The sequence below is a fragment of the Podarcis pityusensis genome, assembly GCF_964106645.2.
Source record: "Podarcis pityusensis genome assembly, chromosome: 1".
Taxonomy (NCBI): domain Eukaryota; kingdom Metazoa; phylum Chordata; class Lepidosauria; order Squamata; family Lacertidae; genus Podarcis; species Podarcis pityusensis.
In genome coordinates, this window is record NC_138028.1 from 134,850,127 (window position 1) to 134,875,058 (window position 24,932).

Consider the following 24,932-nt stretch of genomic DNA (forward strand, 5'->3'; position numbering starts at 1 on the left):
ACAGCTGTGTGGTCTCCATGTGTGTGTGAAAGAGTGGTGCTGTGCAGGAGAGTTTTGGAACAAGCCAGGCCTGTGCAAAAGGGAACTGGCTCCACTTGAAGCAGGATGGAATCAGACTGCTGGGGCCTCATATCAAAAAGGTGGCAGAGCAGTTTTTAAGCTGATAGTGAGGGAAAAGTTGACAGGAGCTGAGGAGTTTCCAGTGCAGAGCAAATCATCCCCATGCAACAATCTTTTTGTAAACAGCCTTGAAATAATTGATAAAATATGGCATATAAATGTGTTAAATAAATAAATAAAACTTACTCTGGATGTTTACCAAGAAAGCCTCAAAAGACTAGACCAGCTATAAAACAAGCCTGGAGGAACTTGCCCATCGCTTCCCTCCAACCCCAAGTTATAAAATCCTGGTGACTCTGATTAAATTCCCATTCCCATATCTGGATTAAGCTTTAATCAATGTTTCTTTCATGGCTACAAAACATCGACAGAAGGAATGATTTACAATGGCACAGAAACCCTCGGGAAGCCTCAGCCACGCTTTTGCCTGCAGAAAATCTTTCATGTAGAAAATGTACTAGTGTACCATTTCCTTCTGTATCTTAGGTTTATAACATGGCCATATTTAGCATTTGATACATGCTCTGCTATTTCAATTTCAGGCAAGAACTGATGCGAGATTACTTTTTGTTACCAGCCCAGGCCATGGTCTCTGTGAAGTGCTCCTCATTCCACCTTGGCTCTCGCTGTGTGCTGATGGGAGATGCGGCCCACGCAGTCGTGCCCTTCTACGGACAAGGCATGAACGCTGTGAGTCAGAGCGTCACCTCCGCCATTCCTTTGTCCCTCTCTGTAATTACATTACTTGGGGAATTAAAAATCCTTTTCTTTTTTATTTAAAAAGATTTAAAATTGCCGTGTAGTGTTTATTGGCTTTTAGAACTGAAACGCAGATTTGTCATATGTGGCACTTCAGGCTAATTCTTCCCCAATTAAAAAAAGTAAAGCAAAGACTGAAGACAAAATGTCCCAAGCATACCAAACTAGCAGCTCAGTTTGTTGCACCCCATTTTTCCTTGTGAAAAGGGCCAGACGTTAGTGAGCGTTCTGTTAGAGGAATCTAATACAACATCACACGCTAAAAACTTCCCTTCAGATGTCTTTTGAAAATCACAGAGCTGTTTATGCGTTTGACATCTGCTCTCAGGGTAGCTCCCTGTGGTCTTCCTTTGGCCTTGTGGGTGGCTCAAGCAGTCCGGTTGTCCACAGCGAGAAGAGTCTTGTGGATTACATGCTGGATCTGGACTGGATGATCAGTTATGTTAGTGCATTTTGTAATTTTATAAGGTTTGTGACTTTGTTGCTCAGTTCAATATTTTCCCATTTTTTTAGGAATTGTGATATTTTATATATTGTGACGCTGCTGTTATTTTTATTGATTATAGTCTAGTCATGATTTGTTGTAATTGCCAAGTGAATTTCTGTTTAATTATTATATATTGATACTTTGAATGTTAATTTTGTTGTGTAATATCCTAAATGCATTATTGGCTATTACTTTATTTTATATAAGCTGTTTATTTTAAAGCTGTATTTTTTGTTATAACATTTGCATTGGATTGAGATTGTTATAAGACGCATGATTTTTTGGGGGGGGTGTACATATATACAGCTTTATGTATAGCAATATAGAAAGATGGTTTCTTAAAAGTGAAATGAACATGAAATGAAATATGCTGGCTGGCAGCTGCTTTCCAGGTTTTCTGGAGATGCTGGGGTTTGACTCTGGGACCTTCTGAATTCAAAGCATCTGATCCAGCCCACAGGTCCTATCCTAAGCTGTTTTTCCCCCTTGTACTCCTCCTTCAGGGATTTGAAGACTGCCTGGTTTTTGATGAGTTAATGAACCAGTTCCAAAATGATATATGTGAGTATATGTTTCTGTCACGAAAGACCATATTCCTCATGAGCCTGAATGAAAGCTGCTGCTGTAAGAGTCATTCCAGCTTGTTAGCCCTCTTCTCAAACATTCTCTTCTTCACATCCTCCCTGCCACCCCGAGAAACACAGTTGCTCTGATGGCCTCCTGAAACCGAGGAAGTTGGTTACAGAAAACCTCCACCAAGCAGGTGCTTCCTCTTGCTAGGATTCAAAGCTGCCCCCAATATTGCTACATGGCACCCCAATCTCCACAGCAAGGCGAGAGTCCAGGGAGTTCCGGGTGCCCTTTGTTACCAGGATCTGTGTTTCCTTTAGGAAATGAGGCACAGCAGAGAATACCCAGCTGGGTAGGAGTGGAGGCACCATAAGATGGCGTCCCCAAACCCTGTACCAGTTGGACTCCTCAGAAGGATATCAGGGTTGACAGTTATTAGCTTCTTGGGCAAATTATCTGCCTTTCCCCCTTACCACATGCACAACCTTCCTCTTCCAGGACCATCCTGTCCCCTCCTCCTCTGCTGTGCCTCTTGCTTCATCCACTTTCACATCTCCCATTGCTCCCACAGTCCTACCTCCAAGTTTATCAGGTGCTCCATAGTCATTTTCTAAGAATGCCTCCGAGTCTGAGTCAACATAGCACCCAAAAGCATTCTGGGGAAATAAAGATGGAGGGTAACTCTTTGATATACTTTGTGGGATGCTGGAGCCAATGGGATGGCTATGTCCTTGTGATGCTAGGCAGGCACAAAGAGTTGTGTGAAGCAGCCTCGACTCCTCATTTTTTTTCTCTTTCCTGGCGCAACAGTCATTCCTCCTGGCTTTCCATTTTTGTCAGATAAGTCTATCTTGTTTCTTCTCTAAATCCCTGTCATTAACAAACCAAAAAACAAAACAAAACCTCTCCTCAAACCCCATTCCTGCTTTCTTCTGATCAGCATTATTATCTTTGCCCTGCTTTGAGGTGATGGCTGCCATTCTGCAAATTTCCTGGGTTCCTGTGAACGTTTCATTCTTCCTTTCCTGTTTTTCCAGCCTCTCTCTCAGGCATGAGGCAGCTTTGTTTGTTTCACAGCTTTACTGATTGCAAAGATGAGGAATGCTCTTTATTCCTGCAGTGTTTTGGCGGCTTTTTGCAAACGCCACTGGTTTTTCCTCCCAGGGTTTCTTCCTGTCCTTTTTTTCTGTTTAGTTTGTGGATTTAAGGGATTTGTTTTCTCTTCTGGCAGTTTGTTTCTCTTGCTTTCTGTGTTGCTTTGGCACGCAACAGGGGCAAACAGAGTGGAGCCTCTACATTTATAATTTAACCTAAGGTTATCAGATTTTTTTCAATGAATCCGGGGACAATTTTCAACTTCAATGGATTTTGTATGGGGACTGATTTGTAAATCCAGGGACTGTCCCTGGGAAACGGGGACATCTGGTAACCTTAATTTAACCTCTTGACGGGCACTTGTGTGTATCTGAGGCAGTTGGACTTGGCCTATTTTCTCCTGGTCCACAGTGTGGCAAAAGGAGATTCAGCATCCTGCCAATCCTCCTCCCGGTCCATGGTGGCAAACAGAGTTGAGAGCTTAGATTTTGCAGTCCAGGGCTGTGGCTGTGTAGGGTGTCTGTCTCTTTGTCTTGTGTTTCTCTGACTATTATGGAGCCAAGCCAGGCTGTGGCTGGGCCAGCTCTTAAGAAAATGATACAAAGCTGAAGCACTTGTTGCCCTCTAAAGGGCCTGCTGTTTAGTCGTGTCCAACTTCGTGACCCCATGGACCAGAGCACGCCAGGCACTCCTGTCTTCCACTGCCTCACGCACACGCACCAAGTCTGCTCCTCCTGTCCACTCCAGGAAGCGTCTTTCTTCCATTATTGTTCTTCAATCTAAAGTTTCAGAGACAGAGCAGTCAGCTGGTTGAAATGATTTCACCCATTTGAATGCCAAGGATGCACTGCCACCTACTGGTCATCCTCAGGTTGACACATTATCTGAATCTGAACCTGACTTTTATGTTCTTCTGATGATCAGGGACATGAGGTTCAGACCGCCCCTCCCACCAATCGGGTTGCCTCTGCCTCTGTCCCTCAAACTTTTCCAGCCCCGCTTATTGAACAATTTAAAGAAGCTATAATTGCTTCACACTTACAACTGCAGAACGAAGAAATTTGTTAAACCTAAGAAGGCTGCCCCTTTCTCATCCCAGAGGGCTTAGGTTCATTTGGATATAAAGGACCCCCCCTTCACATCCATAGGTGATGATGAGAATGTGGATATTCCCTTGGTTTCCTCCCCGACCCTTTTCCGGGAAGGGGAGCTGGATGATAACTGGAGTGAAGGATCTTTGCAAATTGAAGCTTCTTTCAGGAGAAAGGTTGTTTTCTGCTGCTCCAGAGAAGCGGACACGGAGCAATGGATCCAAACTACAAGAAAGAAGATTCCACCTAAACATTAGGAAGAACTTCCTAACAGTAAGAGCTGTTCGACAATGGAATTTGCTGCCAAGGAGTGTGGTGGAGTCTCCTTCTTTGGAGGTCTTTAAGCAGAGGCTTGACAACCATATGTCAGGAGTGCTCTGATGGTGTTTCCTGCTTGGCAGGGGGTTGGACTCAATGGCCCTTGTGGTCTCTTCCAACTCTATGATTCTATGATTCTATGATCTATGAGGCTGTTTCAGGAGGCCAGCGCCCCCATCCTGGAGCGTGAGATAATGCATGCCTTAGAATTACCGGTAACTGCTCAACCTGACAAATCAACCACTGAACCAGAGAGTGATGTGTTAACTAATAGCTGTACCCCAGCCAACTATTGCTTAAGGCAATAGTTAAATCTTAGCTAAGAAATTATATGTCTTGGATCTGGAATTCATGGCATATATTCTATAGACAGATCAGTTTTAAATCTGTCATCGTGACATCTGGTCCCCAAGGAAGGAAATACTCAACTTTGGGACACTACTGATAGGAGAATTGAATTTGCGTAAGGCCATGATGCAGTGGTCCTCTCTATGAGAGTGCCTGGGTAGCATCCTCATGTGCTTGAACATGTATTGTTTGGCTTGAGGATTTATTGCAATCTCCTCAAAATCCAGCTTGACAGCACCAGATTCTTACCAAACTCCTTTAAGCTTTTATGGCACATGTCTCCATGGACCCCCTGCAGTTTGCAGCTAGAGCAATGGCATCCCAGGTAGCTGCTAGACGCTCCCTGTGGCTAAAGTCCTGGAACGCTGAGGCTGCCTCTAAAGTAAACCTTTCCATTGAACCTTTCAGTCAGCTTTCAGAGAAGGGATGTTGAAAGAAGTATTTATAGAATCAAAGATAAGAGAAAAATATTGTTTCTTCCAATACCAAAGCCACAAAATAGCGAACCCAAGGATGGGTCCACACCCAGGGTGGGGGGTGGTTGGCGTCTGACTGCTTTCCTTCCTGCCTGGCAGATGTCAGTATCTGATTGCTGGGTTTTAGGAATTATTTCACAAGGTTATTTCATAAAATTAATTTCCATTACCCCCTCACATTCATTCCCTCACCCTTGCCAAGAAACAAAGTACATTTGCAAGCTGTTTAGACTTGTGTTTGCCATCTTCTGTCTGTGGGAACTGTTGTTTTCAGTGGTCTGTGTTTGCCTGAGCTTGAGTCTGGACTAAGGATTCTGAGCTCCTGTGTTCTGATTCGATACATGATGTCCAATCACAGAACAATTCGGGATTTAGGCCTCTGCCATTGGCTCTTGAACTCTGAGTCATGATTCGCAGCTTGGAAGTTTAGACAGCCAGTCACGTTGGGAGTGGGAGTGGCCCAGGCTTTCAGGAATGTATATAAGCAGTTGCTTTGCCTGTTTCCCAGTTATGTAGTTCAATAAAGGTTATTTCTGTTATCGCAATGTCTTGCCTTGTGGGAACGCACCTACACTTTAGGAGCCACAACGCCTGTTCCCTCAGATCACCGCTTTCGCGGCTTCTAATCCGTATTTTTGGTTGTGCCAAAAAACCCTTGCCTTTCCTTGCCTTTCAGATATCTAGCACATTTCTTTCTTTACATTTTCAAGCCATGGAGAGAGGAAGTAGGCAGACCTTTTTATTTCAGTGAGCCTGCTTCACACAATTCTTTGCTCCTGCCTAGCGTCACGTGATGAGGACATAGCCCATTCCATTGTCTAGAAATAATAATAATTTGCAGTCTAAATTGAAGCCATTAGTAACTGCACCTGCTGTGCTGAGTGACAAACCAAGGCTTACCTTCAGTGTAATGAGTGAAATGACCTTGTTTCTTCCCCAGGTATTTGTCTCCCAGCGTTCTCAAAGCTGAGAGTACCTGATGATCATGCAATTTCAGATTTAGCTATGTATAATTATATAGAGGTAAGTTACATATAGTTAAATAGAGAGTGGGTGGCAGCTGAACGATGAGAGATGTTTTCAGATGTTTCTCTTGGTTGTTTCAGATGCGGGAGCATGTCAATTCAAAGTGGTTCATTTTCCGAAAGCACATTGACAATGTTCTTCACGCCCTCTTCCCCTCCACTATCATCCCTCTGTACACCATGGTAAGACCAGCAATAGCTATATTGCAGGGTTTCCCTTGTTTTCTTCATTCCCGGCTGCCATCCCCTCCACTTTCAGTGATTATCTGTATGATTTCGTAATCTGATGCAGGTCACATTCTCCAGAATTCGATACCATGAAGCTGTGCAAAGATGGAAATGGCAGAATAAGGTCAGTGGCATCTTAGATGAATTTGTTTGGGCTGGGAGCATATTGTATTATGGGTGATATAGCCATGAGCGTAGCCAGGATTTTTGTATGGGAGGGGGGAGGACAGGACTTGCTTAGGAGGGGCAGAACCAACGTGATTGGTCAGTTAGTTATTTCTATTGTTTTACTTGGTCGGGGGGGGGCAGCTGCCCCCTTGCCCCCCTCCCGGCTACGCCCATGGATATAGCCAACAAAGTCCTACTCAGTGTAGATCCTATACTGGAAAGGGGAGATTAAACACCTTTTACTCCCTTTGATAACTGCCCATCTAGGTAGGCCAGTCATGCCAGAGGCTTCCACATAGTCTGCCACCACACTTCCATTTGGTTCCCTCTAACCGTGGATGACAGGGCTTTCCTGGGATCCAAGGTACATGTATACAAGAAGCAGAGAGAGCAGTTTACCTCTCTCCCCAGAGACCAAAATAACGTCCTTTTGTCTGTCAAACTTATACACACACAGCATAAACCAAGTGACGAGTCACATAAGAGTTTGGAATAAAATACAACCAAATGCACTCCTAATGGAGTTAAGAAAGAAAGGAAGAGAAAAAACAGAAGAGACAGAATGTTGCTCAAAAAAGAAAAGAAAAAAGGAACCTGTGTTTTATTTGGCTTTATCTAGCTCTGTTTATATGGGTTTTATGCTCAGATATTAGTATCTGTTTAACAAAAGGCAGTGTACATTTAAAATAATGGGCTGAATCCAATTTATTCATAAATACCATTGATTTCAATGGGTTTACTCTGAGTATGATTATGTCTGGAGCCCATTGTGATTTTAGAATGGTTTTTAATATATGATTTATTAAATTCAATATGGAGTGATATGTTATGCATACCTTAAAGCAACTTGTGCATTGTCTTTTGCATACAAATATTATAAATATCTTTTATTGTGTTCCTTTAAAGATTCTAAAATTTATTTTGAATGGTATCTTATGTAGTTAGCGGAATAGTCCAAAAGATTTAACTATAGACTAGTAAAAATATTGCAAACTATTTCCTCCTGCAACATTTTCTGACTCAAATTGGATTTCTTCTTAAAAGGTAATTAATAGAGGCCTCTTTCTCACTGTGGCTGTGACAGCAGTAAGTGGCATCTATCTGCTCAGAAATGGTATTAAGCTACAAATTGACGTATGTGCAGAGAACCTGTGGAAATGGACACTCAGCCTCAGAAAATTTGGAAATGTACCACTGGTTACCCAATAGTGTTAAAAGCAAGAGAGAGAAAGAGATGTATTCAGTGTTTTAATTTCACCTCTGATTGGAAAGGCAGAACGTCAAAGTATTCCCAAAGGACTAATTGTGCTATATGGTGCTGGATCCAAGTGTTAGAAGGCAATCCATATGGAACCCAACAAGACACTTGAGTGCCCTGCTGTCATCTTCCTAAAGAAATGGTATGTGTCCCTCAAGAGCCTGAGGGCCTGTAAGCTGTTTTTCCATACTTCCCCAAATACCAGCATCAGCTTTTACACACAAGAGGACATGTATAAATTAACTGCATTTTGCGAGTTTCAGAAAAGTTATGAGCTTCACTGAACTTGCAATAGATCTGTATCCAATTTTTTTAAAGTGTCAACCACTTTTCCAGTTTCTTAAGTGAACTATTGAACTACAATGTCAACGAGAAACAGAATCAGCAATAAATTTGGCATAGAAAATTCAGTTTTGTGTGGTGCTTTTTTGTCACATAGAAACTAGTAAATATATATATAATTTCAAACTTGAGGCTTGCCTGCAGCACAATGGAGAATGTCTACATATATGGAACATGTCACAATTCAATTTTCTTATTATCACTCTGAAACAGATGAAGGTTCCACCCATTCTCTACTTAAAAGAAATAAAGTTATGACCAAAGATGCTACAATCCTTTCCCTATCTTAAGTTTAGTCCAATAGATACTGCAGAGAATGTTAACAGTGGACACAATGACACTCCAAAACACGTCACGTCATTTCAGGAATGGTGTTTTGAGATTTATTACCTGCAAATCATAGGCACACAACAGAGGTTTATACACTTGCAGTTATGTGCTCTCAAGCAATATTCTTCTTGCACCTGACAACTTGGGAGCTTATTCACTTCAATACACAAGGCTAGAATGAAGGCTTTAGGTTCCGAGTGCCGTATTTCTTCACATGAGTACAGTGGTACCTCGGGTTACATATGCTTCAGGTTACAAACTCCACTAACCCAGAAATAGTACCTCAGGTTAAGAACTTTGCTTCAGGATGAGAACAGAAATCATGCAGCAGTGGCACAGCGACAGCAGGAGGCCCCATTAGCTAAAGTGGTGCTTCAGGTTAAGAACGGACCTCTGGAATGAATTAAGTTCTTAACCCGAGGTATCACTGTATATCGCCTGTCTGTTTCTCCGAGATGTTTCAATTTGACTGAGGTCTCTTTTGCGCTGATGGTCTTGTACAGAATTAGGAAGGTGTGGCTTCATCATCCTACCTTATTAGTGTACACTGCGCAGACTGTCATGAGATTTATCTGCCCAGAAACCCAGAGCTAAAAGAAGATGACAGTTCTCCCCGCCTGCTAATGCCATTTGGTAAGGCAGAAAAGGGCCAGGGGGTGTGTGTGTGTCAAGGTTTTACATCCTAGAAGCACTGAATGTGAACAGCAGGGGACCCCATCAACCTAGTATTCAATAGTGTAGAGCATGCTTCTGTTTCATGTGCTTCCATAATATGTAGCACTGCAATGTTTAACTGATTATTTAACAGGTGCTTCTCAATTAGGTAGAAGATTTCTTCATCATTATTATCATTATTTTATATGTGCATTATAGAAGCACATATAAAAACTGTAGCTGGAAAGTTATGTCTTAAGAGGCATGAGCCCTTTTCTCTCACACAGGAGGGAAAACTTCTTTCAGATTATGCCTTTCTACAACGCATGCATGCATGGCTTACTACCACTGTGGTATTAACCTCTGCTGTTGCAACAAATACTTTGTCTATGTAGGTGCTTGAATGGTCACCCCACCTCTTTCCCTTCTATTTGGGTTTCAAGGGTTGACCTTTAACAGTGGATAACTGGAGAAGTTGTTCTGAGTGCCTTGGGCAGGATAAGTGGAAAGGCAAGTTGAGATCATTCCATGGTGTGTGTGATTAAGCAATCTTAACAGGGAGACCTTTTTATGAAAAGAAAATCATCAGTATCAAAGCATGTTTGAAAAAAAGCCACACAAAGGGTTATTGAAAACACATGATGGGACATGGATAGTGGTTGACAGGAGTAAAGCACAGTGGAGAATAAAGTCAATATCTTCTGCTTCCCTCCTGAAGAATTTCTTTGTGCTTTCCCATGTTGCTGTAGTTGAACTTCATTGGCCATTGAATCTGGGGTTCACAACAGTGGTCGTGGCACTCTTGAAAAGAGGATTATCAGCCTGCCAATAAAAACATCATAAGTGACTGTAGCTGGTGCTTCTGTTTTACTCGTTCAATAGTATTACTAAAAAAATCCTTCCAGTAGCACCTTTAAGACCAACTAAGTTAGTTCTTGGTATGAGCTTTCGTGTGCAAGCACACTTCTTCAGATACACTATTAGTAATAGTATTACTATTAGTATCCCAGGCTACCACATTAAGTAAGCAGATCAAGTGGACAAATGTCACTACAGCTTGGTCTCCTTTAATGATCTGACTGTCTATATACAAGGCTACTAAAAATAGTAGCCATTGATGAGGAAATGGGGACAGTTTACTCAAGAAGGAGAACTTCCATTGTAGATCAAACACTGACCCTCTTCTGCTGGTCTAGGAAGACAGGGAGGAGGTTGTGTGGCTGAACTTGCTGGTCCTTGGTCCTCTCCCATCGCTTCCTCCATTCTACACCCAGCTAATGTATCTAAATTTAATCCATGTGGCTAAAGAAGATCATTATATAGCACAGTAGCAAACCACAACTCCCTGTGTGGCTGAAATGCAGAGGAGCAACCCAACCATGCCACTCTAACATAAATAGGACCACATCAGTGGTTAGTGCATCTCTGAATCTTTCTGAAGGCACATCTCCCTCCACAGAATAATTGTGTAATAAGAATACTAGCAATTATTATGATTGTGCCCTACCCTTCCCCCCAAATAAGCGCAGGACAGCAAACAAACAACAAAACATCTTAAAAACAATTCCAGTGCAGATGCATTATGGGAAAGATCTCAACTTAAAAGCCTTGTTGAGAGGAGAAGGTCTTCAGTAGCCATCCAAAATACAACAGTCTGTTGAGTATTCAAGGGGCTGGTTTCCAGAAGGCAGGTGTCACAACACTAAAGGCCTAATTCCTACACAGTGCAGAATGGACCTCCTGATATCTACAAGAGGTTCTCGCCTGCAGAACACATACTATTTATTTCAGGCAGTTAGGTCACAGTGGAAACGTAGCCTGTGTGTGCTAATGTGAGAAGCTTAGCTTCTCATGCTTGAGCAGCTGCATTCAGGCCTGCCTGAGGTAGTGGAACGGAAACAAAAGTTATGTCCCTGACGTTTCTCAAGAACTCAGAAGAAGGAGGGAAGAGTCAATGCCTTAGCAAGTCTTCTTCCAGCCCCTTCCTGCTGAAAGGGGAGTGTCTTACATCATTCCACTTAGCCTTGGACTTCTCTTTCTCAAATCGGTGATATTCCTTGCGATCAATCAGCTCCGTTACCAGCTTCCAAATCAGGAGGAGGAGGAGGCCGATAAGAGCCACGCCAGCAACGGTGCCCCCCACAATGGCTGCGACATTAGGGGGTTGTGGGCAATCTATGAAAAGAAAAACAACAGATAAGGTGCCTCATCTGAAGGAGGAGGGAAAGGGTGCGTGTGCTGTATGCCAGGAATGAGCGTACCACAGATCCAGGAAAGGTTGGAAGTTGATTCAATGAATGGGGCAGCTCCACATCAAGTATCTCTGTCCCTCCACAATGCAAAAGACTACTGAAACTGCTCCAGATACATTGCAAGGAACTCTCTTAAGGCCACATATACTTCCCACCGGAGGAGCCTTGCTCACCTGGCTATGTGGCCTCCACTCTGCTTCCTTTGCCTCTTACCTGGAGCTCGGTCCCCACCTGCACTCAGATAGCTTGGAAAGGAAGCCACTCCCAGGGGCCCCTCCATCTGCCACACCTCACAATTTGGAGGGCCATCTCCCTCTGAAGCCTTGGGGGATGCAGGCCTCTGACATCCACAGTCTCTCTTCCTGTTCCAGTACCCTACCCCTCACAATGGGACTTTATGGGGGAAACTGGTGATTCTCTCATGTATCAATTCAAAGTTTTGGTGTTGACCTTTAAAGCCCTAATGGCTTTGGCCCTGAATACCTGAAGGAGCATCTCTCGGCTTCGAGGGCCTTCCGGCAGTTCCTTCATTGCGAGAAGTGAGATTACAGGGAACCAGACAGAGTGATGCCTGCCCTGTGGAATGCCCTCCCTTCAGATGTCAAGGAAACAAACAATTATATGACCTTCGATTGACATCTGAAGGCAGCCCTGTTTTGGGAAGCTTTTAATGTGTGATGGTTTTATGTATTCTGCTGGAAGCCACCCAGAGAGGCTGGGGCAACCCAGTCAGATGGGTGGGGTACACAACATTTATTGTTTATTGTTATTAAGCCGCTGAGCCCTGGCGCTAGGTGCTGGGACCAGAGCATGGAACTGGTGTTGCAGCTGGTGGCACCTTGCCTCACATACCTTTTAAAGGTTCCACTTTAACGGAGTATCTCTCCTCTCCATCCAACTGAAACATAGAGAAGGAGATCCAGCAATTCTGAGAATCTTTCTCCTTGCATTCTTTACTTCTGGACATCACATTATCTCTCAGAATAATGTGTGAACAAGCTTGAGAGCAATTCTTCTGAAATGGACCACTCTGAAAGTAACGGCACTCAACACACGATCTGGAAAATCATCAAGAATCATGTCTCCAAGAAGAGTTGCTTAGCAAGACAGAGATGCAATGGATCTATACTACATAACATAAATCTAATATTCAGTGCAGTTACAGCCAGTGATACAAAGGAAGCCAGTACTGTCATCCTCACACTGCAGATGCAAATAATAATAAAATAATAATAATAATAATAATAATAATAATAATAATAATAATAATTTATTTATACCCCGCCCATATGGCTGGGCTTCCCCAGCCACTCTGGGCGGCTCCCAACCAAATATTAAAATACAGTAATACATCAAACATTAAAAGCTTCCCTAAACAAATGCAGAGGAGATGCAAAGGAGGCAGGGACTCTGAGAAAAAAGAGGCTTGTCTAAGCCCAGGCTGTGAGTTAGCTGAGCACCTCTGAAATTCCCACAGTGATTTCATGTACATGTTAAAAAGGGGACTCTGCTGGACTCCACAGAATAAATTTGACCTATCTAATTTGGCTATCTAATTTCAATATACAAGGAAGTGAACAACTACCAAGAAAACCCAGCACAGTTAATTTTTCTCCAGGTTGTTTGTGGGTTATCCAAAACCATGACTCCTGAAGCTCTACTACAACATCAGCTGCAGACCAAGAAAGGTACCGTCAAGTTCTAAAGGATTCCCGTGTGGTTAAGAAGCAGAGCCAGGGAAATTTGTTAGAGGCAAGAGGCTTCCACCAGGAGATATAAATCTAACCCAAGTGAGAACACAAAGGAACAGCAACTTGCTCTTTAGACATTCATCCCATGCCAACTTGCCAGCACCACCTTGGGCAAACTCCAGACAGGACCAGCACCATGTGCCCAGGCACTGGTTGTCCTCTAAGTGATAGAAGTTTTTCATCCCTTTATCTAGCTTTGTTAAGGTAGGTTTATGTCTATGTTTTATCATACTGTATTAATGTTTTATTTCTGCCTAAATTGCCTTCAACTTATTGGTGTGTTTGATGCACTAACGTTGGAGAGAGGAAGACAGAATAACTGAGCTATAAAAGCCCAGACTTTAAAGGAGACTTCCGTACAAGAAAAGCAAAAAACGAGGCAGTGCAGAATCAGTTTCCCCCACCCAGCCCTGTTACCTGCAGAAACACTGCCTATTCTAAAGGCGAGACTTGTAAATACTGACATGCAAAGCGCAGTAATTTTCACTGTGGTCCCTCTCATATCACTTACACGTGTCTGGGACAGGGTGATGGACAGCCTTCGCAATCTTCACAGTGTGGAAGCTGATAGCCTGGTTTACATTGGCATGTGTTGCACAGACATTCCCCACGGCCACTGCAGACGGTCTCATTGATGTTCAAGCAACCGTCTGTTGAAGTTTCACATTGGCAGGCGCTGCCGCCATAGCCAGGATTGCATTTGCATTTCCCACAATCACACCGTCCTCGTGCTAGAAAGAGAAAGTGGAGAGTTCAGGACAGAACGCATTCCCCGTATTTGCAATTCTGTTGGAAAACCCAAGTTTGCCAGTAAGTGGTGGCGCTGTGGGTAAAACCACAGAGCCTAGGACTTGCTGGTCAGCGGTTCGAATCCCTGCGACGGGGTGAGCTCCCATTGCTTGGTCCCTGCTCCTGCCAATCTAGCAGTTCGAAAGCACGTCAAAGTGCAAGTAGATAAATAGGTCCCGCTCTGGCAGGAAGGTAAACGGCGTTTCCGTGCGCTGCTCTGGTTTGCCAGAAGCGGCTTAGTCATGCTGGCCACATGACCCTGAAGCTGTACGCCAGCTCCCTCGGCCAATAAAGCGAGATGAGCGCCGCAATCCCAGAATCGGTCATGACTGGACCTAATGGTGAGGGGTCCCTTTACCTTTACAATTTAATTGCATTCTATTCTGCAAAGTCACATTCCATAGTAAAAGACCATCTTGGTATCACCTGCAAAACACTGAAATTACCTTTCACAAAAGAATAGGCTGCCATTGTAAAACGATGCAAAATTAAGCTGTTTCTTAGAAGAATATTCACACCTGGATGATGGTAAGCCATTATATGAAACAGGCATGTTGATAGCAGCTTGGCTAGCTTCCAAATTATTGTGCTATTCAAACAACTCTTCCTAAGAATAACAGAATCACAAAATTGTTGACTTGGAGGAGCCCAAAGGATCATTGAATCCAACCTCCTGCAATGCAGGTATCTCAACTCAACCTCTGCTTAAAAAGCTCTAAGGAAGGAGAGTTCACCACCTTCCAAGAGAGTCTCTTCCACTGTCCTGAAAGCTCTTCCTAATGTTTTGTCAGAATCTCCTTTCTTGTTTGAATCTATTGGTTCAGATCCTACCCTCCGGAGCAGCAGAGAACAAACTTGCTCCATCTTCCATGTGACAGCCCTTAAGATGTTTGAAAATTACTATCGTATCTCCTCTCAGTCTCCTCTTTTCCAGGCTAAACAGACCCAGCTCAACAACTTTGCCCAAAAAACTTTTGTGTCCTGATTTTCACCTTTTGAAATATGGCAACAGTATCTTTTGCACACGTTTCAGCTTGCCAACACCCTCCTTAAATTGTAGTGCCCAGAACTGGACACAGGACTCCAGGCAGGGTCTGACCAACGCAGAAGAGAGTGCTACTATGACTTCCCTTGATCTGGACACTAGGCTTCAGTTGATGCAGCCTAGAACAGAATTAGCTTTTTTTGCTGCTGCATCACACTGCTGACTCATGTTAAGCTTGTGGTCCACTAAGACCCCTAAATACTGTGTGCCCTTTAAGAGCTTGTAGTAGAAAATGTAGCTTGCTGGAACTCTGGCAACAGGAAGCTGGGAGAAGTAAAGCAAAGGAGTCAAGGATATTTCCACGTCCCGCAGTCGTCAGCTACTCACTTTCTCCGCCACAAAGTTGACCATTGTGAATCTCACAGTTCATGTTGTCACACTCGCAAAAAGACCCATAGATCTTCTTTTTGGATGCTTCATCGGTGTGGCAAACACACTGCCCACACACACAGTCGCCTAGGCCGGAGCAGGTGACGGAGGCATTGTCCTTGCGGCAACTCTTCTCCAGTTCCTTGCTGGATTTGCCTCCAGTTTGACAATCACAATTCTTTCCAATAAAGCCAGGAGAACAGCTGACATGAGAGAATAAATGTTCAGAATATAGGAAAGGCTTACTAAGTAATACTTGTTTCTGTTGGAGGGTTGATTTGCCCTAACTCGCACAGATTTATTGTTTTATTGTAATTATAACCCACATTTTCCCATTACAGAACCCACGGCAGCATATTCCCAGAAGGTCACCCATCCAGGCACAGACCAGACCTGAACAATGGTCTGGCAGGCCAAATGTGGAGACCTGGGGGCTCTGTCAGCCTCACCCTAGTCCATTACCCAGAGTGGCTTGAGAATTTGGCAGGAAAAAAGTCTCAAGGTCTTTTTCCCAATTGTCCTCATTGCCAAATTCTCAAATTCTCCTTTTCATTTTAGGAAAAAATTTACTCAAGCAGTTTGCACATTCTGTGAAAACAGATGTTGTTCCCAGACTGCATTAAACTGCAGGTGCAGATGTGGGACATGCATAAGCAGTTATTCAGATGGTGATCATAGTTAATCTTTCCCACTAGGACTGGCATATCCCCTTGTGATTTGGAGGGAGGATATTGGTGAAGCAGTTTGATTACCTGCAGATTCCACAATCTACTTTCCCATGTCCACTGCAGTCAGAGCTACTTGATATTTCCTCATCACATTCGCAGTTGCATCGACCGCGCATGTGCACAGAAAGGGAGTCTGTGAAACCGAGAGCCCGGATGGTAACCGTTTGGTTGTCAATGCATTTGGTTGCTGTAACTTTCACCTGGAAAGTAATCTGTAAGAAAACAAAGAACTCCATTAAATATTCTCCATTAAATGTAAAAACCACCAGGAAAGCATGAAGGAGTGCATTTATAAATAAAGGACTGAGCATGCTAACAGAAGGATGTAAGTGCCAAAAAAGACACTGTTCTTCTGCAAGTAGAATTGCAATGGACCTTCCATGTATTTGGGCTGTATGCCTCACTTGGTTCCACCCAAACCAGTGAGTGTAAAGTTGCCATGTGGACAGGAAAGGGAAAAGTCACCCCACTCTTTTCTTGTGGGTGTGTAAACACACGGCCATTAAGTGTGGTTGCTGCCTTCTGCAGACACTCCTCCTCCTAAAATACTGTTTGCTTTTTATTTTTTATTTTATTTATGTATGTTGTTTTCAGAGATTTCTATTCATTTATATTACTTAAAGTAGTGTAACCTGTTTTTCTGTGATTGATATGATTGTGATGGTTGAAACAACAACAACAACTTATTGTTTATACCCTGCCCATCTGACTGGGTTGCCCCAGCCACTCTGGGCAACTTCCAATATATATATAAACATAATAAAATATCAAACATTTTAAAAAGCTTCCCTATACAGGGCTGCCTTCTGATGTCTTCTAAAAGTCAGATAGTTCTTTATCTCCTTGATATCTGATGGGAGGGTGTTCCACAGGGTGGGTGCCACCACCGAGAAGGACCTCTGCCTGGTTCCCTATAACTTCGCTTCTCATAGTGAGGGAACCGCCATAAAGCCCTCGGAGCTAGACTTCAGTGTCCGGGCTGAACAATGGAGGTGGAGACGCTCCTTCAGGGGTACAGGGCCAAGGCGGTTTAAAGCTCAGCATCAACACTTTGAATTGTGCTTGGAAATGTACTGGGAGCCAATGTAACTCTACATAATGAAATAAAGCCTACATATTGCTTAAAGTAACAGGCTTAACCCAGCTGCAACTTTTAAGGGGTTTGGGAAAGGAGAGTAAGTGAAGACCCTTCTCACAAGCAGCGGTATTGGAAGAAATGCACACTGCTCTTTTCTCTCCACATACAGAGCAGCAGCAATCAGAACAGCTTTAGATAGAAACAGAAAAGTCTTCTCCTACCTGATCATTTATCTTCACGTTGTCACATTCCCCTCTTGGTTTATCCTTGGTGTGTATTTGGTTAGGGCAGAAGGAATCATACGTGATTTTGATGAAGTTTGGCAAAGGGCCATGGTCCAAAATAATTTTGGAAGACAAACTCTGCAAGGAAATGAGAATAAGGAAGAGGTGAGAATAGGAGCCCAAGTCTCCAGCGAGGGAGAAAAATATGAGCATTAATTGTAACTTCCATTCCCACTGCCTCAGTTCTTCTGTTGGAAAAGATGAGCCTTGAGAGAAGAAGGGAGCCAGGGCCAATATCTCTACCAGTTATGCACTTTCTTTATAGAACTGTCAGGTCAACACAGTGATGCTTAAGTGAACATGTTGAAGCAGAGGCAGAGGCAGGGTTTTTCCTGCAATATAGGCTTGAGAAGAATTTCCCAAGGGACAAAAGGACTATATCGGGGACATAGCCTGCTGACAAGCTAAAAAACCTTCACTACTGGGTGTGTACTGGCTAGATGTAACCAAGAGCAGATAACAATATTTGGCCAGTGTGTCACTTCCAACGTGCCACAGCAAAGCTGATTAGTGCCTTTAAGAAGCTCAAGCAAGGAACAGAGAAATGTATTACTGGAAAAAGAAGTTTAGGATTGGTTCAACCAAGGAAATTACAGTGGGATGCAGGTCAACTAATGTTAAGCTTTGAGAAAGTGAATTTGATCACTTGTTCATGCTAATTAAGACCCTGCCCTTATAAACAGGCAACTCACAAAAATATGGTTTACAGCAAAGAAAGGAAGAAAGCATTTGCAACTGCTCAAATGACCTCCTCCTGTTTCTGGTTTCATAGAAGAGAAGCATGTCAATTGTTGACCATTTTCTCCCTCAGCTTCCATTATGGCTGCTTTTTCTTTTGTTTCATTTCTTTTTTAGGCTTGGTAGGCACTTTAATCAGGGAAGCTTTAGAAAGGGGAGATGGAGAAAGGGAGGGGAAAAGGTGGAGCAGGGTAGGGGGCAGCCATCCCCTGAAAACTGATTTGGAAATTTGAACCAAATATGCATAATTGTGAGAAAGTTACACAAACATGCTTCATGTAAACAAAGTGCAAAGTCTGGCAAAGTCTGGCTGGCTTAAATATATACTGTAAAGGATTAAAATGATAATATCAGTAACACTTACATCGTAGGCACGCTGGATGAGTTGGATGATATTATTTGAGTCTTCCTGCAGCTCTCCCACAGCAGATTTGGGAATCATCTCACTGAGTTTCTATCAACAAAGAACAAATGAATTGAAAGCATTGTCTCACTCTATTAAATAGAATGCCTACCAGATTATAATGCAAGAGCAAAGCAGTAAATATCTATTGTCCTAATTCTTCCATGTATATTGATCAAATTATAGACTTAGGCTTTTATTTATTTTATTTTATTTATACCCTGGCCAAGACCGGGCTCAGGGTGGCTAACATCAGGTATAAAAACAATTGATTAAAATACAACTTAAAAACAAGATTAAAATACTACTTAAAATGCAGCCTCATTTCTAATTATTATTATTATTATTATTATTATTTCTAATAATAATAATCTAATAATTATTTTCTCCACAGACATTGTTTACTTAACCTTCTTTACTGCTGGTAGTTTTACTTACCCGATATGTATCAACCATTTTACTGGTAACAGCAAAAATGGGCTGGATATTGTTTTCTTCAAGTTTTTGAACTAACTGACCAACAGATGGATAGTCCTGTGTAACAAAGGAAACAGTATTTAGGGCTCTCTCTCCAAGTTAGTGAAGATCCTGGTGGGATCTTGCAGGCTAGATCTGGCCTGAAAAGAATCCCTCTGGCTCCGCCCCTTCAGTCTGGCCCCTCCCTCCCTGGTTCCTAAGGGCAGGGCCATTGGTGTAGTTAAAGCAGAGAGACTGTCAGTCAACTGTAGTCTGACCTCCCGTTCTCACTTCAGACAAGCTGCACACACCAACGCACTGGTGCTCCATCCCCCAGAGAAACAGAGCAGCGCTCCCAACATGTGCTCATTCCTGTGCAGCAGAGATTATCAGAGAGGGCACTGGTGAAAACAGAAGCAAAGGCGGCAGGGAAACTTCTGGAGGAGCCCAGCCCCATCCTTCTCATCCAGTGTGCTCTTGGATTTGTTCCCTGGCACCAAAGGAAGGTGGCTCTCTGCAGGAAACAAAGGTATCGCCATCACAATTGATGGCTCAGCTTCCCAAGGTATGGCCTTGGATGCCACAAGCACACACACACCAGGTTAACAAACAGCTTGGTTTACAGATCTATGGAACCTTTATAACAAAAAACATGGACCCATTGTCTTTCTGCTTAAGAAAAGAGTTCTTAGAAAATTAAGAGGACTTTTCCTAATACAGCAGTTGTATGGGTTGTCCAGTCGGCTCCAGTCTAAAATCGTAAATCCAGTAAGGTAAAGGTAAAGGGCAGGCACTTTATAAAATGTGCTGCCTACTCTGAGTACTTACATATTCATTGCTCCTTTTATACATATTTTCCTCCAGGTGGCATTTCCCATCATAAGGGGTTAAGATGGCTCCAAGTTTACCATCCCCAGCAAAATGGAAGCCATCATCTGTCGTATACACCAGTAAGCGTGTTACATTTTTCCAACCAATCTTATCCTGGATTTTAAAAGCAAGCAGATTAAAAAAGCAAACCACACTGGGTGAAAGATTCCTGCTTTGCAGCAGCTTGGACTAGATGACCCTCGTGGCCCCTTCCAACTCTGCAACTCTAAGATTCTATGATTCTACATAAAATCAGAGCTGAAAGGGACGCAATGTCTGTCCAGATCTCCGTCCTAAGACAGGATAACCTATGTATACACTAAAATGGCTTTAATAGTTTAAATATCCACCTGTACATTTTGCACCTTTATGACCAGTTTGTTCTCCTGTCATTATTTTATGGGACATTTTAATAATGCTGCCACAAAACGGCCACTGTATAATTAATTAACCCATTGTTTCTTGTATTTTGGAGACTAATCAGTCTTTATTTTTATGAATGTTTGTACAGGCAGATTGTTTTTATCTTTTGTGCTGTTATTTTATCTCATTTGTCATGAGTTTATTTTATTACTCTATTTCATTTTTTATATTTCTCTTATCTTATTTATTGTAATATTTTAATTTAATTTGTAACAATACAACAACAATAATAAAGACCCTGCCTAGCATCTCTCTAGGCCTTCAGCACTGAGCCTAAATACAACATTAACAGCAACAGCATATCTTGACAACATTATGATTATTGGGGGGAACTCTCTTCCACTTTGGACAGGAATCCACGGTCCCCCAAATTCAACTTCCTCACTCCCCAAGAGCACTTTGTCACGGTGCCTGTTCCCATATGGTAATCTTACCCCACAGACAGCGGCTTGCATCATGGCGTCGAGTCCTCCCTCTGGTGCGTCAAGATTCCCGGATATATCCTGCTTGCCGACTTCTTCTTTAAACTTCTCTACCCTGTCTGTGAGGCTGAGCACATGCCTGAAAGCAAATGGTGGCTGACATTTGGTCTCCTTGCTTGGGCAAGGGTTCTGCAGCTTCTCTGGGTGGGTGTTAACAAAGGGCAACACAGTCTTGTCCACAAAGGCGCCAAACCCTAAGGGAACACAAGGAAAGTGCCGCTGAAAAGAAGGGTCCAAAATGGTTATTGTCACCGAAGATATATAGAGAGGGAAGAACTCTAAACCACTGAGAGGGATAGGGCAATTGTTTAAAATAAAGTTAAATAGAGGAATACAAGTGGAAAGAGCTGGGATCCTTCCAATGGTTCAGATCTCAACTGTTGGTATATTTCCTTCAAGAAAGGGCTCATCCATAGTTCCACTTGTTTCTTGCCTAAAAAGCACTGATCTGAGCAGTTTCCTGCTTGCCCCACGCTTTCAAAGCATGGGTCTGAGTGGTATTGCGTTTGACCTGCTGCTTCCCCCAGGGAAAACTGCTTTTTGCCACTGAATCAGAACAAACAGTTGTTTCCAAATTTCTTTTAATTTCCTCTTGAAGCTTCCTGAGAGCCTTTCTGCCTGGGGCGGGGGGGGGGGGGGCTGCCAGAGGACTGTCTTTCTGGGGTCCCTGGTAGGGTGGGTCATGACTTGGAAGCGGAGGAAAACCCATCCTGCAGAGTCAGCTACTTTTTACCACTTAGAAAGGAGGAAGCCGCTGAGTGAAGAATGAAGGCAAAAGGCTTGATTTATGCTCTGAGATAACAAAAGTTTAAACGAACAAAGGAGTTTCTCTGCTATGTTTAAGTGCATTATTTTATTATTAAGCGGAATTATTATTATATTTTAACAAAAATGTGCATAAGAATATAAAATCTACTTTGCCAGTTGATACTTCCTCCATGGGAATGTTGTTGTTTTGTTTTTGTTTTTTTTCTTATTAAATGAGCTAAGCTTACTGGTACTGCTGTCAAAACAAGGTATCTAGAGGAGCTGTGCTGCTGCTGAAGTTTCTACAGGAACAGTTATAATAAACATTTTATTATTTATACTCCACCCCCCATAAAGAGACAGTTGTGCTAACATTCTTAAAAAGCAAAGTAGAAAACAGAGGGGGTGGGATTAAAACAGTCCCAACACAGCATGTTGGGTACCAGGAAAAGGGCAGCAGAGGAAAGAAAGACATCTTTAGATACCCAGCAGATGATGGTAGAACAAACAATATCTCTTGAATTAGAGATTAATGAAATTAAAAATTATTTGGGAATTTTGGATTATGGAATAGACAAAATACGGAAAAACTAGAAGGAACAGTTAATAAAATAGAAGAATCCTATACACAAACATCTGGAGAAATGAGGCAAATAAATGAAACGAAGCAATTAAGGGTAGATCTACACACAGGCAAAAAACGCTATATATAAGTCAGAAATCATATTGTTATAACAAAAAAAAACCTATTGAAAATCACATATAAAATTTTCCTGCTCTCTGACGCCATCTGGTGTTGCATGTTTATAATGCCTTCAAATAATTGTTTCTTTACTAATATAGCTGAGTCCGAAATCATGTTTCATTTTGCCTATTATCTTCCATCCACTGTATGAAGTAGCAGCAGAAGTTCCATACCCAGCCTCATTGACAGCGCCTTCAGTGCAAAAATAATTTCACTAAATCTCAGTAAATCTGTATTTGATATGCAAGAGTTGTGCTCCATATAGTTCCACTCTTTTGAATTAAAACAATCCCAGATGCTAATTTTGTTAGTACCAGGGGACAAATGGATTAATCAGAAATGTACGCACCTATTCGAGCATGTTTGGTAATCGTTTTGAGAGCACTCAGCAGGTCTCCTCCTAGCTTCTTCACATTTTCCAGATCATCATTCATAGAGTATGAGAGGTCCATCAAATAGTAAAGATCTATAGGGTAGTCCTCCCCACGGCGGAATGTCACATTAAAAACAGCAGGTAGATCTGTTAGCAAAAGGGAAAAGAATGAGCTTACACCTTTACACCAACCGTTGAGGCCTGTGGAGAGTTGGGAGTTTGAGCAAGGAGGTTTGGAGGGAGTGATTGTGGTGGAGTTTGGCGTCTGGTAAGTACTGTTGGTTGTTGTTTTTTACTGTTCTTTCAAGAGTTTCCAGAGGTTTTGAGGGTGTTTGCAGGCTTTTCCAATGACGCTGATTGCACTTAAATGCATGGTGTGATTGCACTTAAATGTGGTATTGCACTTAAATACATGGTGTGATTGCACTTAAACGCATGGTGTGATTGCACTTAAATGCATGGTGGCTTAGAACACAACCTCTGCATAAATGGGGAGTTGCCTGTAGTGTTGGGTAAACTCTCCAAGATATAGCATGATGGGGTGCAATGTTCTACAGGAAACGTAGTACTTTCAGTGGCTTTTGTAAATGAAAGAGCCCCTGAAAAAACTACCCCTCTCACCCTGTCACTCAGGATGACAGATTTTGGGGGGAGGGTGTCCCCTCTGCTGTCTCTCCTTCCTTCACTCCTGCATTCTGTCTATTCACCAAGGTGAAATGCGATATTGAGGGCTGGCAGGTGAGGAAGAGGATTTCCTCAGAGCACTCATATTCTGAGGCAGAGTTTGGGAGACACACTTCCCATTTTGAGTTGGGTCTTTGGAACCACCTAGGGCTTATTTCCAAGTCAGGCTCAGATAATCTCTCACAACATCCATACTTAGAAGTGAACAAGGTGTGGCAAACGCTCATTATTTGATGTTTATTTCTGCATACTGTTTTTTGTTCTTTCAAGCTTTAATAAATATTCAAATACGAGAGAAAAAAAACAACACGGGTAACATACATTTCTCTGGATGTTCAGCATCTACATCTTACCTCTGCCTATTTGTTTCAGGCACTTTATAACTTGTTCTTCAGCCAAAGGCTCCCAAAGAGGCATTATAGAATTTAAACAATCAAATCCAACACTCTTAAAACCAGGCTTAATGTACTTCCCCACCTTCCAAGAATTCAAGAACTATTTATATACCTGTACAAAGGAAGTCACACCTGTTCTTTGCCCTGTCACAACAATCATCCTATTCATCCACTTTATATTTCTTTGTCTCATAATTACTCAGAGTAGTACCTTGTCTTAGCTGCAGGTGCACATTCTCAGGCTGGATTTGCTTTATCTGACTTGGTGGTGGACCTGGCTGGGCAAAGCTTTCTGGAAAAATTATGTCATCCCCACATCCCCTCTGCCGGAGTTGTTCCCTCGTGTCACAGCGACTGGAATCTTGTTCTCCTACTTTTGTGAAATCCTGTATTTCATTTAAAAAAAAAAAAGAATAAATGGTCAGTATGTTTCAGAAATAAGTCTGATACATTTTGGACAACAGAGGAAGAAGAACGAAAACATGCTTTGCCTGCAGAACTTCCAATGTCCAGTGTCTCTAGTTAAAAGGATATCCAGCTACAGGGCTGAGAATACCTTTGTCTGAGGTGGTGGGCGTTTATAACTAGTTCTTCAGCCAAAGGCTCCCAAAGAGCCTGTCTACAGACAGTCAGAATAGAATTCAGGAGCTTAAAATATTACTCTTCTAAAGGATTGTACTGGAAAGGCATTCATGGAACTTCCATATGGCAGTCTGTTGTGGAATTGGTCCAGCATTGCTCATGCTTACAAGTTTTTTGTCATAGTATTCATGTATGATGTTATTAAAATACTAGTCTGTACTAGTCTGTACTTTTCTTACATTTCAACCCTATTTCCCCTTGCCATGGAAAAGTCAATAAGGGGACTTTCGGGGAGGAAAGATGGCGGACTAGACTTTTATTGTCAACATACAGTGGTACCTCCATTTACAAACTTAATTCATTCCGGAAGCCCGTTCTTACACCGAAAGTGTTCTTAAACTGAGGTGCACTTTCCCCAATGAGGCCTCCAGCTGCCGGTGCCCTTCCACCGGTCAGCTTCTTTTCGTCT

At 42.5% G+C, this 24,932-nt stretch overlaps 2 protein-coding genes across 3 annotated transcripts in view; one reads left to right on the plus strand and one right to left on the minus strand.

Moving 5' to 3' along the window:
• The first annotated feature begins 624 nt into the window (after positions 1 to 624).
• KMO (kynurenine 3-monooxygenase) lies at positions 625 to 8,353 on the plus strand. The gene is made up of 6 exons (XM_081019523.1): positions 625 to 810; positions 1,870 to 1,927; positions 6,205 to 6,287; positions 6,371 to 6,472; positions 6,582 to 6,641; positions 7,730 to 8,353. Exons 1-6 carry the CDS (start codon positions 640 to 642, stop codon positions 7,892 to 7,894), a joined length of 639 nt encoding a protein of 212 aa, XP_080875649.1. The 5' UTR covers positions 625 to 639; the 3' UTR covers positions 7,895 to 8,353.
• Positions 8,354 to 8,642: 289 nt separating this feature from the next.
• The window catches only part of ITGB2 (integrin subunit beta 2), a 42,497-nt gene continuing 26,207 nt past the window's right edge, over positions 8,643 to 24,932 (minus strand). For both annotated transcript variants that reach the window (XM_081016727.1, XM_081016728.1), the window contains 13 exons: positions 24,093 to 24,267; positions 22,779 to 22,949; positions 20,890 to 21,131; positions 19,991 to 20,146; positions 19,145 to 19,240; positions 18,668 to 18,757; positions 17,503 to 17,643; positions 16,228 to 16,415; positions 15,434 to 15,678; positions 13,784 to 14,003; positions 12,374 to 12,579; positions 11,278 to 11,444; positions 8,643 to 10,091 (listed from right to left, as the gene is read on the minus strand). In XM_081016727.1, coding sequence (XP_080872853.1) covers positions 10,026 to 10,091; positions 11,278 to 11,444; positions 12,374 to 12,579; positions 13,784 to 14,003; positions 15,434 to 15,678; positions 16,228 to 16,415; positions 17,503 to 17,643; positions 18,668 to 18,757; positions 19,145 to 19,240; positions 19,991 to 20,146; positions 20,890 to 21,131; positions 22,779 to 22,949; positions 24,093 to 24,267 — 2,163 coding nt within the window. In that variant the 3' untranslated portion in view covers positions 8,643 to 10,025. The remainder of the gene's footprint in view (positions 10,092 to 11,277; positions 11,445 to 12,373; positions 12,580 to 13,783; positions 14,004 to 15,433; positions 15,679 to 16,227; positions 16,416 to 17,502; positions 17,644 to 18,667; positions 18,758 to 19,144; positions 19,241 to 19,990; positions 20,147 to 20,889; positions 21,132 to 22,778; positions 22,950 to 24,092; positions 24,268 to 24,932) is intronic.